Raw genomic sequence first — 17,425 nt, forward strand, 5'->3', positions numbered from 1 at the left:
TCAATCACCTGATGTTATAAGGGCATCAGGTAGCATTGCGCTTTGAAGCCTGCACTTTTGGACTTCAAAGCACCATGAAGAGATATTTGAAAACCCTTTTGCAAACAGCCCAACCAGTGGTTTAAAGTGTACTGCAGGGCTTTGGCTGAGTATGCCTGTTACCAGCCAGATCCTATAACTCTCTGCTCACCAGGTGAACATGCTGTTGAAACAGATAACAGAGGGAGGTACTTTGCCCTTGTAATAAGCAGCTGATTTCACTCAGTGATACTAGCTGATGGACAAGTGGGCGTGGGAAATGGCCTTGTGGGTCAAGATTAGTCAGTATGCCACAGGTTTGCCAGCCCTGTTCTAAACAGACCAACTTTAAAACCTTAGGTTATGAAGCTGGCTTGTTTTAAAATATACTTTGGTTAGTTAAACTCTAATGTCTGATTCCTATGTACCAACTAGCCAGAATTCATGGCTGGTATTTACCACCTTTTCCTGATCCTGGCTGCACAGGAGAGGGCATGGAGAGCGAATGTGCATGCTACACTATGGGTTTAGTGTTACAAGTGAACAAGCCTAACATATAAATACATTGGCTATTTTAGTTCTAAATATCTTGAGATGTATTTACCTCCTATCCTGTTGTGTTTGCAGAAGATGAGCAAGTCTCTGCCGTCTAAGAACTGGGGCTTTCTGGATCCTGCGTGAGCCAACTTAAAGGAGAGCACAAGACGACGCCCCTAGTATAGGAGCCTTGGAACTCTAAAGGATGGTGGACCTGTTTGCCTCCTTCCCTGCCTTAAAGCAGCATGGGGCTTCTCCCCCTTCCTCCCGCACTCTTCTTCCCTTGCATGTGAAATACTGTGAAGAAATTGCCCTGCCTCTTTTCAAACTGCGTTGCTTGAAATGCACATTGCAGCAGTTTCCCAGCGGTTTACCACTGTTGCTGTCTGCCACATCACAGTACCATTCTAACTTCCAACATCTACGCATCACAATGAATAGCTGACTGTACTTCTCAAATGCCTGGAAGCAGTTTTTAATCACAATCAGAGGTATAGTGGAGGGGGAACTGTTGGGGGGGGGAGCGGCGCAGAGGGCACCAGAGCTGCTGCTTCCTTCTCAGCCAGAGGGGTGCGGCGGCTTTATGTGCTGGCCCCGCACTGCTTTTGCAGGCAACGTGGGACCCTCAGTGTTCCCCATAGCCACCCTCCAGCTAAAGGGCACCCAGAAGAGATGCGGTGGCTTGGGCACCCTGCAAGTCCTGCGCTGCCCTCAAAAGCAGTGTGGGGCCAGCACACGGAGCTGCTGCGTCTCTCCAACTGTGAAGGATTCAGCAGCTCTGGCACCCTGTGGCCCCCTCCCAAGACTGCACCTGGGGTGATGTCCCCCCCCCCAGCACGCCCCAACCTACACCTGTAATTGTGATTAAGATCTGAGGAAGGTTGTAAATGCTTCCAGGCATTGGGGAAGTACAGTCAGTTATTCATTGTGACGTGTAGATGTTGGAAGTACATGTTTTTGATTCCCAACTAAGAAAAATGCTGACGTGTATTTTCGGCTGGTTCAATGATGGAGAAGAGATACCCTCTTTCGGTTGTAAAGCCTTGGCCTATTTAGAATTTTTTAGTCCTCTCATACAGCTGTAATATGAATGATACTGTGATCTGGAAGACGGCAACAGCGGTAGCTGGGGAAAATGCTGAACTGTGCATTTCAAGCAACACAGTTTGAAAAGTGCCAGGACAATTTCTTCACAGTATTTCACATGCAAGGGAGAGATGTGGCGGCTCCATGCGCCGGCTCCACACTGCTCTTGCAGCCTCTCACTGCTTTTGCAGGGTGCCCAAGCTGCCACATCTCTTCTGGGTGCCCTCCAGCCAAAGGGTGGCTGAGGGGGACGCAGTGGCTTGAGTGCCCTACAGGTCCCACAATTCCCACAAAAGCAGTGTGGGGTTGGTGCATGAAGCTGCCACATCTCTCCCCTGCATGTGAAATACTGTGAAGTTATTGCCCTCCAGCTGAGAAGGATGCAGCAGCTCTGGCACCCAGCACCCCCCTCACAAGATTGCACCTGGGGCGATGCACCCCCCCAGCACCCCTCACTCTACGCCTCTGATTGTGATTAAGATCCGAGGAAGGACGGCTGAGAAGGACGCAGTCATTCCGACGGCATACCCCACCCCACGGCGTGCCCTTTCCCCATTGTGCGGCACGCTCCCATCCACCCCAGGCACCACCGGGTCATGCCCTGCCGCTGATCACAATCCGTGCACTTCACCTCGTTGGGATAATGAAATCAACTAGTTGACAAGCTACATTTGGCCTTTACCCTACTAAGAGAAACATGTTGAATTCCTTCAAGTACACAGTGCTTGTTTGCTTGTTTACAATGCCTTTGTTGCTACTCTAAATGTTGTATTCGGGGGGGGGGGGAGTTACACCTGAATAATTTCAGTATTATTTTGTACTTTTTAAGAAGCGGTTTTTAAAAAGCTATAGTGTAAGTAAGGGTGGTCTATAGGGAGGATTCGGCCTTTCATTGACCTTCAACCTTCATTTTTAGTGTTCCACATTCGGAGCACAGTTGATCAGTTTTGGAATTGCTGGTATTGCTAATTTGCATCTATAATGATGCAGGGCAATTAGTCTTGCGTTTTAATAGATGCAAATCCATTTTGTATCCCTTTCCTGTGCCTTGAGGAATACAGAATGGTGAATAAAAACATTTGTCGCACTTTGACAAATGGCAATTCCATCTTTTACTTCAAATATTTTTTCCTTTTTATCATCCTTGTAATACGCTAACAGTTGTCACACGCAAATTATGAGGATAATACTACAGTTCAGGCAATGCAGGACACTGCAACTAATGCCAACCCTTAATAGTGATGTAATAGGCTCTTTTTATTGGCTTTGCATTAGGAAGTGATACAACCTTTTTATAAAGAGGAGCAATCTCTGAAGATCTACCAGCCTTAGCAGTACAAAAATATTCACAACTGTGGATTACTTTTATGGAACACTGCATGTATAGAGAAGGCCAATCGGGTAGCAATCACATGCTCACAGCTGCTATTAATCCTTGAGTGACTGAAATGAAATGACACCCCCTACTTTCTGTTTTTGTGTTGGTTTTGCACAGACTCCGGAAAAGTGAAGGCTGCCAATCTGAGCAGTACTCAGATGTGAGGAACTGCTGGTCTTGGAATTTTTTTTCATTGAACTCAGCTGATCATATTGATCAGTAGATAAACGTAAATAACTTCAACTTCTAAAGATCAAATTGCAGTGTTTTTTCACTGTATTGAATTATGTCAGTGCTTTATTTAATTATTCTCTTTCTCCTGTATTCATGGCTTTTGTCTTATTTGCTCATATATCACATTGTCAATTATACATTTGTAATTTTACATGTAATATGCATTTGCCAGTTTCATTATATAGGGTATGGACCACATGTGCATATAGCAAGACAGAACAAACCTAGCTGTATCACAAGTTGCACAAATGTTATATAGGCATTAAGTAATTGTAGACCATAGGACTGCTAATCTCAGTTCACTCTGTGATGTCAAGTGCAGAATGTACAACTAACTGGTGATTTCCTCATACTTTTGATACTACTTGTACCTGTATGTCTTTTAGAAAGACATTGGTGGAGTCTGTATCCCTTTTGTATTTTTAATACAATAATTGTACATATTGGTTATATATTTTTGTTGAAAATGGTAGAAATGTACTATGTTTATGCTTCTATCCAGTTTGTATGAAGCTGGAATATAAATAAATATAATGTTAATGATCTCCGTATTGTTTTGTGCTGTCTTGGATGTTTTCTTAGGCTTTGCTATTCATATATATGGGAGAGAACTGCAAGTGCAGCTGTGCTTGCTAGTCTCTGTGCCACTACTAGAGGCTGTCCTGAGCTAGTATAGCGACACCAGCAGATCTTTTCTTTAGCTTATACAATGACATTTCACCAAGACTTGTAAAGCCCTGACCTTATATAACGACAGCTACGCTAATGTTCACTAAATGATGCTAATGAATTAAGACTCAGCTCCTTGGCATCATGTTTGTTTTAAAACCAACTCTAGAAGAATGCAGCCTTCAACCCTTTTGTTGCCTTTTCTCAGCTTGGTGCTCCTTTCTTTCCTAACTATGTTTCCAACAATTCACAGTCAATGTTGACAGATTTGCAAAGCCACTTAAGCCCCATTCTCAATAAAACTGTATCTGAGCAGTACTATTTCAGGTGGGGGTTCAGATGTCTGAGTGCTCCTCAGTAATAATGGAAATCCCTGTAAATAGAAAAGTGGGTGCCAGGGAAATACAGTAGTTAAAACCTAGTCTTCTTCCTGACATGGCAATTTTCTATGTGAACCGATTAAAAAATAAATAAATGAAGAAGCATTATACCATATGACACACACACCCGTGCTGATAAAGCCAAGATACAGAATTACCATTTAATTAAAACTTCACCTTGAGAGGATTTCTGTGAGTCGCCAGTGCAAACATACATACGTACATCATTTTATTTGCATGCCACCTTTCCACGGTTAATAGCCATGCTCCAGGTGGCTTAAGCCATGAAAAGAAATGCACAATTCAAAATACAGCAAAAGTAGTCATAAGGGATAAATAAAACATCAAAAAGTACACAACCAAACCAAAGGATTTCCACATAAATCATCATAAAGGTACAAAATAAAACTACACAAATTAATATCAATAACAGCAACAATAACACCCCCTCAGCAAAAAACCCTAAGCAATAATAATAAATAAATAAACTTTTATTTATACCCTGCCCTCCTCAGCTGAAGTTGGGCTTAGGGCAGCTAACAATGCCCCCACCCAGAGTCTGTTCAGTAGCCTCATCATCAGTCAGTGCCATGCCCCCCCGGGAGAGTTGGAAGAAGGCAGGGAGATCAAATAAAAATGTTTACATAAAAACCACTGTAAGCAGATGGAAACATTGGCAGGATTTTGATTTCACTTGTAGTGTAAAAATTACCATAGGAAATATCGATTGATATACTAGAGTCTGGAAGATGATTCAGTTTAAGATGTTTAAAATGGGGGTCCAGGGAGGGGTGGGAGTTAGTCCCGAGATCTGGGGGAATCTCTGTATATGAATATGTATATGAATTTTTAAAAAAATTAATTTGTATTGGAAAATCGAATAAAAATGTTTATTTTAAAAAAAGGAAGGGAGGGAGGAAGAAGGCAGGGAGCAGGCCTTCCACAACTCACAGCCAAGATGATATTCCAGCAGTAAATGTAATCCCTTATTCTCTGGCCGGAATTACTACTCCTTCAACATGGATGCTTCCCAACCATTCCCCCCCCCCATCCCTCTGCTGCAACGGTCAAAATCCCCTCCAAACATTCTTCTCCCTCATCTTTGATTGTCCTTAAAGGTGTTTTTTATTTTTTTCCTGTCAAATCCGCTCCTGCATGAAAACACTCCCACCAGAAAATATATAGCCTAAAATATCTGTTAATGTACAAATACATGATACAAAAGCAGGGTGGATTTGATTTAAATTACTAGTCAGTAAGACTTGATTTCATAGCTGTCAACTTTTCCCTTTTATGCCCTGGTGATTAGAACCCTGTACTCCAAGAAACAGGCACAAACTGTCAAAGTTGCCTTATGACTCTTTAAAATGAAAGTCCTCCCTCTTCTGCTGGTGGGCATTGCCTTGGGCTCACGTAGGGATTTTGAAAAATTGGAATCTATCCAAACCAAATTCCTCAGGGCCATACTCAGGATCCCCCCCTCTGTGGCAGGTGCGATCATGAGACTGGAAACCGGTTGTCAAGCCTTTAGGTATGTGGCCCTGAAAGCGAAGTTATGGCTATGGCTCAAGCTCTGTTTCAGACCGGTGGGTTTGGCTCCCTTGATTCTGAGGGATAACTTTAAATCTCCATGGGAAGGGGAGATAGTGGAGGAAGTGCAGAAGTGCGGGTTGTCCTCCCTCTATATAGAGTCCATGACGTATAGCCACGCAAAGGCGGTGATCGCGCAAAGATTAAGGGATATTGCCAGACAGGAGGACATAGCCCGTGTGAAACCTGGGTTGTTTCTGGGGGAGCAGTTGTATCGGGCTGCTCCAGCTCGCTACCTGGCGGATATCCACTACGTGGAATACCACAGACTATTTACTGCGGCTAGGCTGAATGTTCTTGACTCGGCGGTTCTGAAGGGAAGATATGGAAGAGTCCCATATGACCAGAGATTATGCCACACTGCATTGGGCGAGGTAGAATCCACAGAGCACATTTTACTGAGCTGTCCCAGCTACAACGATTTAAGACAGTATCTTATAACCCCATACTTACCCCGGCTCAGTTCCCGACAAAGAGGAAAGCAGACAGCATATCTGCTAAATAAGTCTTCTGGGAAAACAACTTTGTCAGTGGCTAAATTTCTTTTCCTGGCACTCAAGCGTCAGAAAAGTATAACTGAATGCCTTGATGTGGGTTATCTGTGAGAGGTCTTGTACTGTGGCCCTACCTTATTTATGTACCCCTATGATGTTATAGTCTATAATTACTGTGTTTTATTTCTGACTATCGGTCGAATAAAGGATATTGATTGATTTTCCCTTTTCTTGCGAGGAATCCTATTCGGAGTAAGAGAATTTCCCTTAAAAAAATGGGAAAAGTTGACAGCTATGCTTGATTTACATAATTTTTTTTTACAGAAATACTCATTCTTGCTGGTTTAATCTTAATATATACAACCAGGTGAAGGTTTCATTTCTTGAATAATAAATTTTCAAAGTAGTTTTTACACTTATATAAAAAAATCACTGAGTTATACTAGACAGATAATTATGAAATTATTGTGAGGTTTAATATGTTAACTTTATATTTGTACTTTTTTGGAAGGAGAAAAACAATCATTTCCTTAACAACAATTTAAACAATTTATTTAACAAAAGCAATAATATTATAGCACATGTATCCATGTTTGTTAACTGATGTGGTTGAACTTAAAAAACAAACAAACTTAGACTGAGTTTTAGCACACATGAAAAACTTAAAACAAATCCTTATTTCCATTATAGCCTTTGGACTATACTGTAACTTAAACAGAAAAATATCTTTAGAAAGATTTTTCCTCCAAAAGCATTTTATTTTAAAAATCCGAATTAAATTCTAAAAAATTCGATTTTAATAAAAAATCTGATCTTTTAAAATTTAAATCATTGATTTTTATCCACCCTGTACAAAAGCCTGTTTTTAAATGAAATCCTTCACTAAATGTGTTCAATATACCCATGCCAGCACCCAAAACTCCTTGCATGCTGAGATAACGGGCAGGGAAAACAAAGTTGGCAGGGGAGAGGAGGGAAATGTCTACCTCTGCTAAGAGAAGAGGAACTGAGGAGATGTTGAAGGAAGTTAGAAAGTGAGATAAAAGGCTAATATATAACATAACAACAGACAAACTGGGAATGGAAAAGGGGGGGGGATATCAGAAGAAACAGGACAAAAAGTGAATGTACCTGGCCATGGAAGAGGAAATGGGAGAAAAAACCACAAGAGATGCGTAAAATATTTTTGAGAGACTGGGTGGAAATACGGAAATATAAAAGCAAAAGCTTTCCCCACTGAAAGCTGGATCAGCTTTCCCAAAGCCACCAGAAAAAGTTCCTGTATTTAGCATGAAGAAAACTGACGTAGTGGATTCCTTGCTGCAAGGAAAATGCTGAGGTAAAAAATAGCCATTTAAAAAGATTGATTTGATACCAGTAGAAAATCATGCAAGTGATTGCCAGCTCCTTGTGCCAAACTCTGCCTTGCCACCATTTTGTAACTTCTTCTGTCCCTGCACCACCATTTTGTGAATGCTGGGCCTAAGTCATTGTCAGCCATCTTAGTGTCGGCCCTGGGAGAAAACAGTTTAATAATTTATGATCTAGTTAATCCTAAATAATACTATCTGCTCCTTTCAATCCAACTAGTGAAGTATAAAAGCTTCATATATTTTTAAAAGTTTGCACGTTGTGTTTATTTTAATTCCTACTCTGTATACATTATACTTCCACATACCATCCAATAACCAAAGTTTGCTTCTGATTCTGTAATAGCATGATAACAACATATATGTATAATATAGATATATGTGTGCGCGCGTGAACAATAGTGAACAAAGTGAACAATGCACACTTCTCAAGTTGCATCCTTACAGTTTTTAAAATACTGTTCATGAAGGTCACTTTCCTTCGGCTGTGAAATACATCTTTTCAGATGAAGTGTGTCAGTATCTTAAAAGCATGGAGTTAGGTGGACTGAATCCATACACACACTGCAGCCTGCCAGTGAGAAGTTGTGTGCTTGACAACAGTGCTTCACTTTGATATTCTAACTGAAAAAAGGCTGCACAAATTTATTATGGTCAAAATCCAGCAATCTCCTTAAACCTTTCTATGGGGGGTAGCGGTGGCGGGAATCCTTCTACAGCCAAGTTCTTACTTTAACAATTTAAAGTAGGAATGGGGGATCTGTGGCCCTCAAAATGCTGATGAACTTCAACGCTCACCTGCCGCAGCCATCATGGCCAATGAGCAGGGATGATATGAGTTTTGGCCAGAAACATCTGGAAGAACTGCAGGTGTTTGTTTATGCTTTGGTTGTGGTATTTTTGTTTTTTGTTTTGCCAAAGTGGACATAGAGTTATCAGTTATATATACTAAAGATGTTCTGTGCTACAGAATTTGAGGATTACTGAGATAAATTATGTAGTGTTGCAGGGGTGAAGGTCAGGATGACCAATGGAGAGCCAGGCTAAGGACCTCTAAAGCCAGGCTAAGAACCTCTGACACCATTTTAGAGAGCAAACTAGAAGCTAAAAGCCTGAAGTCATTTTCTGAGAGCAAAGCCTCTCTCCTGTTTGCAACTGTTTGCAAAGAGCAAGTGTGGTTAAGGGTAGCTTGCCCCGACAGGAAGTTTGCCAGTTGAGGTTAAGCCATTTCTAAGAAACGACCCCTGACAAGCAGGATGTAGCTAACCGCCAGGGTCCAGATATAACTCTTAGGTGTGAAGTTGCTAAACCACAAGTACTTCCTGGAACTAATAAGGAGGTTAATTAGTTTATAAGCCAGTAGCGCCACCTAGTGGAATAGGCAACTTGGAACCGAAAGGACACACCAATTTATTAATTGGTTGAGCTTTAATGAATATTCATCAATGACCATAGGAAATTGTCAATCATTGGCTAAAGGGATGCCAAGGGGCTGAACTATGCTTTGCAAGAGGGTATATGAGTTAGCTACCCCCAAGGAGGGGCGGGCATTCTTCATTTTCCTGAATGCACCCTATTTGCTTTTTGTCTGACAAAAATCCAAATAAAAAAAACTTTTTCTTTAAGAAACTTTGCTGCCTGATTTTTTCATTCCTGGTCTGTATTTCTGAAGTCCCTTTCATTTCTGGTGCCAAAAGTGACTCGGATCAGAAGGACTTTAAGTGTCCTCAGAGACCAGGAGGCAGCTCCCTTGCCCTCTGGGCAGTGACGGCGGAGGGCCAACAGACCTCCTGGCTTCCAAGTGCACACCGAACCTTTTCTTCGGAGGGGGACAGAAGGCAACTTGACCCTCTTGCTGTATCCTGGGACAGAGGACAACGGATTTGAAGAGCCGAGATTGGGAGGACAGGGCAGAGAACAGCCGGCTGGGGTGAGTACATGGCAACAAGCCCTGAGGGGATAGGAAATCCTCCTTTTAATTAAGGAGAAGGGAGGTTCTGATCAAATCTCCAGCGTGGATAGTGGCATTAAGTAGAAGGGTTGACCCCTGAGAACCACCCACGCTTTGGTATTAGGAAGGAGAAAAAGGGGGGCACAGGGTGGTTATTGTGTCGTACAACCGTCCACCGAAAGAGGCACTTTGTGCATGTATGTGTGTTACCCCGGGGCATTCCCCTGGGGTCGTAGCAACAAGTACTCCGTTTCCCAGTCGGGCGACCGCACCTGGGCGAGAAAAGTTGCGAAATGAATGTGTGAGTGTTTGGTGTGGGGACGCTGTACAGGGCCATACTGAAAATGGGAGGGGGAGGCTTGAAAGGTCCAGTAATTCCCCTTCAATGCATGTTAAACAACTTCAAGAAAGGATTCAGCGGAGACTATGGCATAGACCAGGGGGGACATCCTGACCAGATCCCCTATATAGACAACTGGCTGAAGGTGGTAGATGACAACCCCCCCCCCCCGGTTGAAGAAATGCAGGACTGAACATTGCAAAGTCACTCCCTCATGTCAGGTTTTGGAGAGGGAAGATGTCCAGAAGAAGTGCAGTGTTTATGGAGAAGAGTGTACAGAACAGTAAGCAGTTATTACTGCATTAACAGAGGAAAAAATAAATAAATACCCACTTGTGAGAAAAGACCATGAAACAGGATGCTGCTATAGAATTAATGTAACAGGATCTTGAGCAGACAAATGAAGGACTTAATAGATTAAACACAAGTCATTTAGAAGAGAGGTCTCAACTAATTCAAGACCTCCAGAGGCATGGAAGAGAATTTGACAACCTCAGAGAGGTTTTAGTGAGAAAGACAAAGAAATTTCTGTTATTATTTCAAATACAAATGTGTATTCTGAGCAGATTAATATTCTGAAATGTCAGATCAAATGCAAAGAGTATGAAATGCAAGACAGGGAAATTGCTGAAAGATGTACAAACCAAAGGTGTGAACAGTGGAGGCAGAAAGCTTTCAGAACTTTCTGAACAGTTAAGTGCAATAAAATCATAACTGGCTGAGAAAAAAAAAAATTGAAAACTCTAGTAAAACAAAAGAGAATGAAGAATTTGTTAGGCAAATCAAAGAGACTAGCCAAACAGTTAAAGATCTTCATTCTGCAATCAATACTTGTGATGTTACTTACAACAACAAACTCATGGAGTTTGACTCACAAATTAAATTGCTTAAAGAACAAATAAGTAAATCAGCTAAAAATTGCAAGAAACAGAAATAGAATCTAAGGAGGAACAGACCATCTTAAATCCCAGGTCGATGAACATATCTCTGCAAAGGAGAGATTGAACAAGTTACTAAAATTAAAAGAAATACAAAGAACAAAGTTTTGTGAATGAGCTGAAATCAGTGAAAGATTCACACAACCAGCTCACTTTACAAAATGCAAAAGAAGGGATGAAGATTTAGCTAATTTATCCAGACAACTTGCTGAACATACTGACCATCTAGAAATTGTCAGAAGGTCACTGCAAGGAAAGGCAGAGATTGTGATATCCCTAAAAGACAAGCTTAAAGTTGTGGAGCAGCAGGCTTTTGCAAAATCGGGATCCTAGGCTTCAGTATTTTAACAAAACCTCTAAATGAGAATACCAGAGGAAGGGAAAGAGACTCCTTTGAGTGGGGACCGGCCCAACAAGAAGCCTTTGAGACTATCAAGCAATTAGATTCCACAGCGAAAGGCTGGCCACCCTGTCTGTGGGCTGTCACTGCCACCGTCACACTAGTGGAAGAAGCAGACAGGTTCATGTTTGGCCAGGAGATGCATGTGAATGTGCCCCATTCGGTTCTCACCCTTATGGAATATAAGGGGTATACAGGCTAAACAGACTTTGCCCAACCCATTGAGAAGTCTGCAGGCGCAGTGGAAGCTTGTGAAGCAGACGTGCCTGATGTTCTAGAGAGACCAAAGGGTCCTAGCCATTTTAAGGGCCAGCCTTGATTCTTGGCTGTTGCCAATAGTCCAAGGGAAGAAGCCCTGGGTCGCATGGCAGGAACTGAAGACAGCATGTCAGGCCACAGTGGCAGCCAGACCAGAGGGGGCTGGGCTGTAGGACGCCCAGAAAGCCCAGAGGGGGCTAGAGGATGCCCAGAAAAAGTACCAAGCCCAGAGGGGGCTGAGGCTGTTTTGGGAAGCTGTTTCTACGCTTCAATAAATCTGTGTGATGGACTGTGGGCTGGAAAGAGGCTGAGAGAAGGGAAGAGGAAGGCAGTTACAAGTTGTTCCTCAGGCAGCAGAGCACCCAGATGTGGGGGTGCAAGCCAGGCAAGCCGTTCCAAGAGTTCTAAGAAAGCCAAAGTTCCAAGAGTTGTTTGTGCTCTGAGGCGAAGTCCAACAGCAAAAGGCATTGCCCTGCAATTGGCAGCTGGATGCAAGGCTAACGTCCAGAAGTTGAGATGTTACTAGAAGCAGTATGGGGCCCCGAAGAGATTGCCGTGATGCGCTGCAAAGGCCATCGGAGAGGCCAGGACATGGTCACTAGGGGCAACCGGAAGGCAGACAACGCAGCTCGTGAAGCAGCTTTGAAACCTCCACCAGCACTCAACGCAGCCCTCATCCCACAACTCACTCCAGACGATGTGGAACCACGCTACACACCGGAGGAACAACAGTGGGCACGCCAGGAAGGAGCAACACTCCAGGAGGGATGGTTCCATCTACCAGACAACCGTGTTTTTGTGCCCCAGCATCTAGCCAGCGTGATTGTAAAGAACTACCACGAGTCTACTCACGTAGGAAGCCCAGCTGCTAAAGCACACCTTGGGAGAATACTCTACATCCCCAACCTATCCCAACTAATTGCTGCTATCTCCCAAAAGTGTGTCCTGTGCGCCAAGAGCAACCCTAGGCAAGGCCACCTTCCCCCACCGGGTGTACAACACGTGACCTTTACCCCTATGGAAAGCCTGATTGTGGACTTCACTGAACTACCTCCAGTTAGGGGCATCAAATACCTGCTTGTGTTTGTCTGCACCCTGACGGGTTGGACAGAGGCGTACCCCACTAGAACAGAGATACCTCGTGAAGTGTCCAAGAAACTGTTACATGAACTCATACCCCGATTTGGCCTCCCCAGAAGTATTGGCAGTGACAATGGCCCTGCCTTCATTGATGAAGTTGTGCAAGAAGTGTGCAAGGCACTGCAGATAAACTGAAGGCTACACGCAGCCTACAGACCCCAGAGTTCGGGAAAACCTGAACTTATGAATCACACCTTGAAGACCCACTTGGCCAAGCTGACCCAGGAGACGGGACTACACTGGATAGATGTCCTGCCCATTACCTTGTTTCGGATTCGGAGCGCTCCAACCAAGAGACTGAGACTATCACCCTTTGAACTTTTGTATGGCAGACCACCCGCTTTCGTCCGAGACATCCCCGCCAGTTTGGGGCGGGTGGGAGATCACATCACTCAGGAACAAGTGCAATTCCTGTCCCCGTGTGTGTTTGTTTTCCTTTCCAGGTACTACCTCGAGCCTACACTGTGCAGTCTCGCTGAGCCGGTCCACCAGTTCCAGCCGGGTGACAGCGTGGAAGCGCAACCCCCTCATCCCCAAGTGGCGAGACCCGTATACCGTCCTCCTCTCCATCCCAACTGCGGTGAGACTAGCCGACGTGATTCCCTGGGTGCATCACACGCGTCTGATCATCACCTTGTGTCTGACGCTACCGGAAACGCGTTAGGCCACGGGCAACTAGATCCTGCGACTGATCATCACAAGGACTTTCACAAGGACTTTTCCCTTTTCTCTATTATGTTCTGTATTGATTTGCTCTATGTCCTATTGCCCTGACCCCACCGAGCCATATTGACCCTATTGGCCTGCGGACCTCTGCTACGACTGGTTCGTCTTGCCAGTGGTAAGAAACGGCGTGCTCATTGGCTATTGGGAACAGGGGTTTGATGAGGTTGCCGTATTGAAACATCCCACTACCCCACTGTGGCTTCTCTTCCACACCACTGTCCAGCGCACATGGGTACTGCTCCTATGGGAAGTTGCAGAGACGGTCGAAATCTATCGAGTTCTGGACCGCTCTTGCTGTTGTGGGGGGGTAACCAACTGTCACTCAGGGGGTAGAGCACTGTACCAACCTCATCTGGTAGACCAGGTCCTAATCTTAATCCAGGTGTTGCATGGGACGGAGCCTATCTTAATGCAAATATTGCAGGGGAGGGAGCCTGAACCAGGTGTGCATTGAAATTGCTGAACAAGTGCCAGTAAATCCTGCAGCCCCACCTGTGGTTGTCGTGGTGGCTCGAGCCTGCCAAAAATCCCAGAATACTGCCTGAACTACTGGGCCTGGTAACTCCACATCTAATACCCTTGAATGTGGTAGGGTATTCTTGTGGCTGCATAAGGGTTACCACCCCAGGCTTCAGCCTCCATAGGCCCTGGTCAGAGACCACGTAGGTGACCTCCACCCAGTAGGACCAGCCTTTGAACTTTACAGAGTCTATTGCCATCCCTATAGCTCCCGAGGCCTAGCAGTGTATCAGTGTCAGGCGGCCACTTTTCCCTGTGTAGAGTGGGAACGTTTTGTGTGTAGATGCTGTTCACGCCTCAGTAGGGCCAGGAGTTAGAGGCCCACATGACCTGGCCTTCATGGGCCACCATCCCTTTGGCCTGTGGTATTTCTGTGTTGGTGGTACAGTTCTTTCTTCTGGGCCACCGAACATTCCTCGAATCAGGATGTGGATCATACCCTGCCTCCTGATGGTTCTCACCTCTCAGATGGCCACCGGGTGGAGGGAGAACACCTTCCTGAACATGACCACAGCTGTGGCCAAGAGCCTGAACAGGTCTGAGTGCTGGGTATGCGTGCGAGGTCAAGATTCTGAACACCACCTACGTGGTTCCCCAGCACCATATTTGAAGACTTGACAGGGTCATAGAGGGAGGCCCGTGTATCCACAGAAGTGTACATTTCCTGGCTCTCTATGATATTGTACCTATAGGTCCATCAAGCGAAAATGGAGAACCGTGCCGGTCAGCATTTTCGTGATGGAAAGGGGGGAATGCAGGGGTGAAGGTCAGGATGACCAATGGAGAGCCAGGCTAAGGACCTCTAAAGCCAGGCTAAGAACCTCTGACACCATTTTAGAGAGCAAACTAGAAGCTAAAAGCCTGAAGTCATTTTCTGAGAGCAAAGCCTCTCTCCTGTTTGCAACTGTTTGCAAAGAGCAAGTGTGGTTAAGGGTAGCTTGCCCCGACAGGAAGTTTGCCAGTTGAGGTTAAGCCATTTCTAAGAAACGACCCCTGACAAGCAGGATGTAGCTAACCGCCAGGGTCCAGATATAACTCTTAGGTGTGAAGTTGCTAAACCACAAGTACTTCCTGGAACTAATAAGGAGGTTAATTAGTTTATAAGCCAGTAGCGCCACCTAGTGGAATAGGCAACTTGGAACCGAAAGGACACACCAATTTATTAATTGGTTGAGCTTTAATGAATATTCATCAATGACCATAGGAAATTGTCAATCATTGGCTAAAGGGATGCCAAGGGGCTGAACTATGCTTTGCAAGAGGGTATATGAGTTAGCTACCCCCAAGGAGGGGCGGGCATTCTTCATTTTCCTGAATGCACCCTATTTGCTTTTTGTCTGACAAAAATCCAAATAAAAAAAACTTTTTCTTTAAGAAACTTTGCTGCCTGATTTTTTCATTCCTGGTCTGTATTTCTGAAGTCCCTTTCATTTCATTTATTCATTGTGTATTTTTTGTTTACAGAGATCAGCACAGTTTATATATTGCTTCTGTAAATATTGTCACCCATTCATCATCCTTGTAGGAAGGGTGGATTTATAATGTAGTAATACAGTCAGTTGTATTTCCTGTAACATTACAGCACAATCCTGTACATATATAATTAGAAGTAAGTTCCAATGTGTATAATAGAGTTTTCTCCCTGTTAGGAAGGAATAGGGCTGCAGGAATAGGTCTCCTAGCAGTAAACATACATACCGGTACATACATATATCATTTTATTTGCATGCCACCTTTCCACAGTTAATAGCCATGCTCCAGGTGGCTTATGCCACGAAAAGAAATGCACAATTCAAAATACAGCAAAAGTAGCCATAAGGGATCATTAAAACATCAAAAAGTACACAACCAAACTGAAAAAATTCCACATAAATCATAATAAAGCTACAAAATAAACCTACACAAATTAATATCAATAACAGCAACAATAACACCCCCTCTACAAAAATCCCTAAGCAATGCCCCCACCCAGAGTCTGTTCAGCAGCCTCATCATTTGTACCTGGAGTCAGTCCCAGGACAGTTGGAAGAAGGCAGGGAGCAGGGCTGGCAGGACTCACAGCCAAGATGATATTCCAGCAGTAAATGTAATCTCTTATGCTCTGGCCAGAGTTACTATTCTTTCAACATGGATGCTTTTCCCACAACCGTTTCCCCCCATCCCTCGGCTGCAAGGTCATAAGCCCCTCCAAACGTTCTTCTCCTTCATCTCTGATTGTCCTTAAAGGTGCTTTTTATTTTTTGTGTGTGTCAGCTCCCCTCCTGCAGGAAAACACTCCCACCAGAATATACCGGTACATAGCCTAAAATATCTGTTAATGTACAAATACACGATACAGAAGCTTGTTTTTAAATAAAACCTTTCACTAAATGTGTTCAACATACGTGTGCCAGCACCCATAATTTCTTACATGCTGAGATAATGGGGCCGGGGAGACAGAGAAGTTGGCGGGGGAGAAGAGGAAAATGTCTTCCTCCGTTAAGGGAAGGGGAACTGAGATGTGGAAGGAAGTTAGAAAGTGAGGTAAAAGGCTAATATATAACATAATCAACAACTGACAAACTAGGAATGGAAAAGGGGAATATCAGAAGAAACAGGACAAGAAAGTGAATGTACCTGGCCATGGAAGAGAAAATGGGAGAAGAAACCACAAGAGATGTGTAAAATATTTTTGAGAGACTGGGTGGAAATATGTAAATATAAAAGCAAAAGCTTTCCGCGCTTAAAGCTGGATCAGCTTTCCCAATGCCACCAGAAAAAGTGCCTGTATTTAGCACGAAGAAAACTGATGTAGTAGATTCCTTGCTGCAAGGAAAATGCTGAGGTAAAAAATAGCCATTTAAAAAGATTGATTTGATACCAGTAGAAAATCATGCAAGTGATTGCCAGCTCCTTGTGCCAAACTCTGCCTTGAAACCATTTTGTAACTTCTTCTGTACCTGCACCACCATTTTGTGACTGCTGGGCCTCCGTCATTGTCAGCCATTTTAGTCGGCCCTGGGAGCAAACAGTTTAATAATTTATGATCTAGTTAATCCTAAATAATACTATCTGCTCCTTTCAATCCAACTAGTGAAGTATAAAACCTTTCATATATCCTGTACATGTATACTCAGAAGTAAGTCCCAGTGCGTATAATGGAGCTGTCTCACTTTAGGACGCTGTCTCCTAGCAGTATGACACCTATCAAATGTCTAGAAGAGAGTGTGAATGAATCGGGAAGCTGGCTTGCTGCAAAGGCATCCCTTTATTGAGAAGGTGAAAGGAAAGCTAGAATAGATCGCAAAAGCAGCAGCTATGACAGACTCCCAAGCCTATGGTCATCCATTTTGGAGAGGGAGGAAGAATGGACTAAGCTTCAGCTAACTTTCATATTGGTTATGCTGTGATACACAGA

General features: G+C 43.8%; 1 protein-coding gene and 2 long non-coding RNA genes across 10 annotated transcripts in view; 2 read left to right on the forward strand and 1 right to left on the reverse strand.

The window, feature by feature from the left end:
- The window catches only part of RAPGEF2 (Rap guanine nucleotide exchange factor 2), a 157,131-nt gene extending 153,333 nt beyond the window's left edge, over positions 1–3,798 (forward strand). For all 6 annotated transcript variants that reach the window (XM_082237167.1, XM_082237170.1, XM_082237169.1 and 3 more), the window contains one exon: positions 646–3,798. In XM_082237167.1, coding sequence (XP_082093293.1) covers positions 646–671 — 26 coding nt within the window. In that variant the 3' untranslated portion in view covers positions 672–3,798. The remainder of the gene's footprint in view (positions 1–645) is intronic.
- LOC309540442 overlaps positions 1–17,425 on the reverse strand; it is a 46,161-nt gene that overhangs the window by 11,071 nt on the left and 17,665 nt on the right. The gene's annotated exons all lie outside the window — the stretch shown is intronic.
- Positions 16,558–17,425, forward strand: part of LOC309540447 — a 246,059-nt gene continuing 245,191 nt past the window's right edge. For all 3 annotated transcript variants that reach the window (XR_014223289.1, XR_014223290.1, XR_014223291.1), the window contains exon 1: positions 16,558–17,146. This is a non-coding gene — a long non-coding RNA (uncharacterized lncRNA). The remainder of the gene's footprint in view (positions 17,147–17,425) is intronic.

Source organism: Podarcis vaucheri, assembly GCF_965113315.1.
Source record: "Podarcis vaucheri genome assembly, chromosome: 9".
Taxonomy (NCBI): domain Eukaryota; kingdom Metazoa; phylum Chordata; class Lepidosauria; order Squamata; family Lacertidae; genus Podarcis; species Podarcis vaucheri.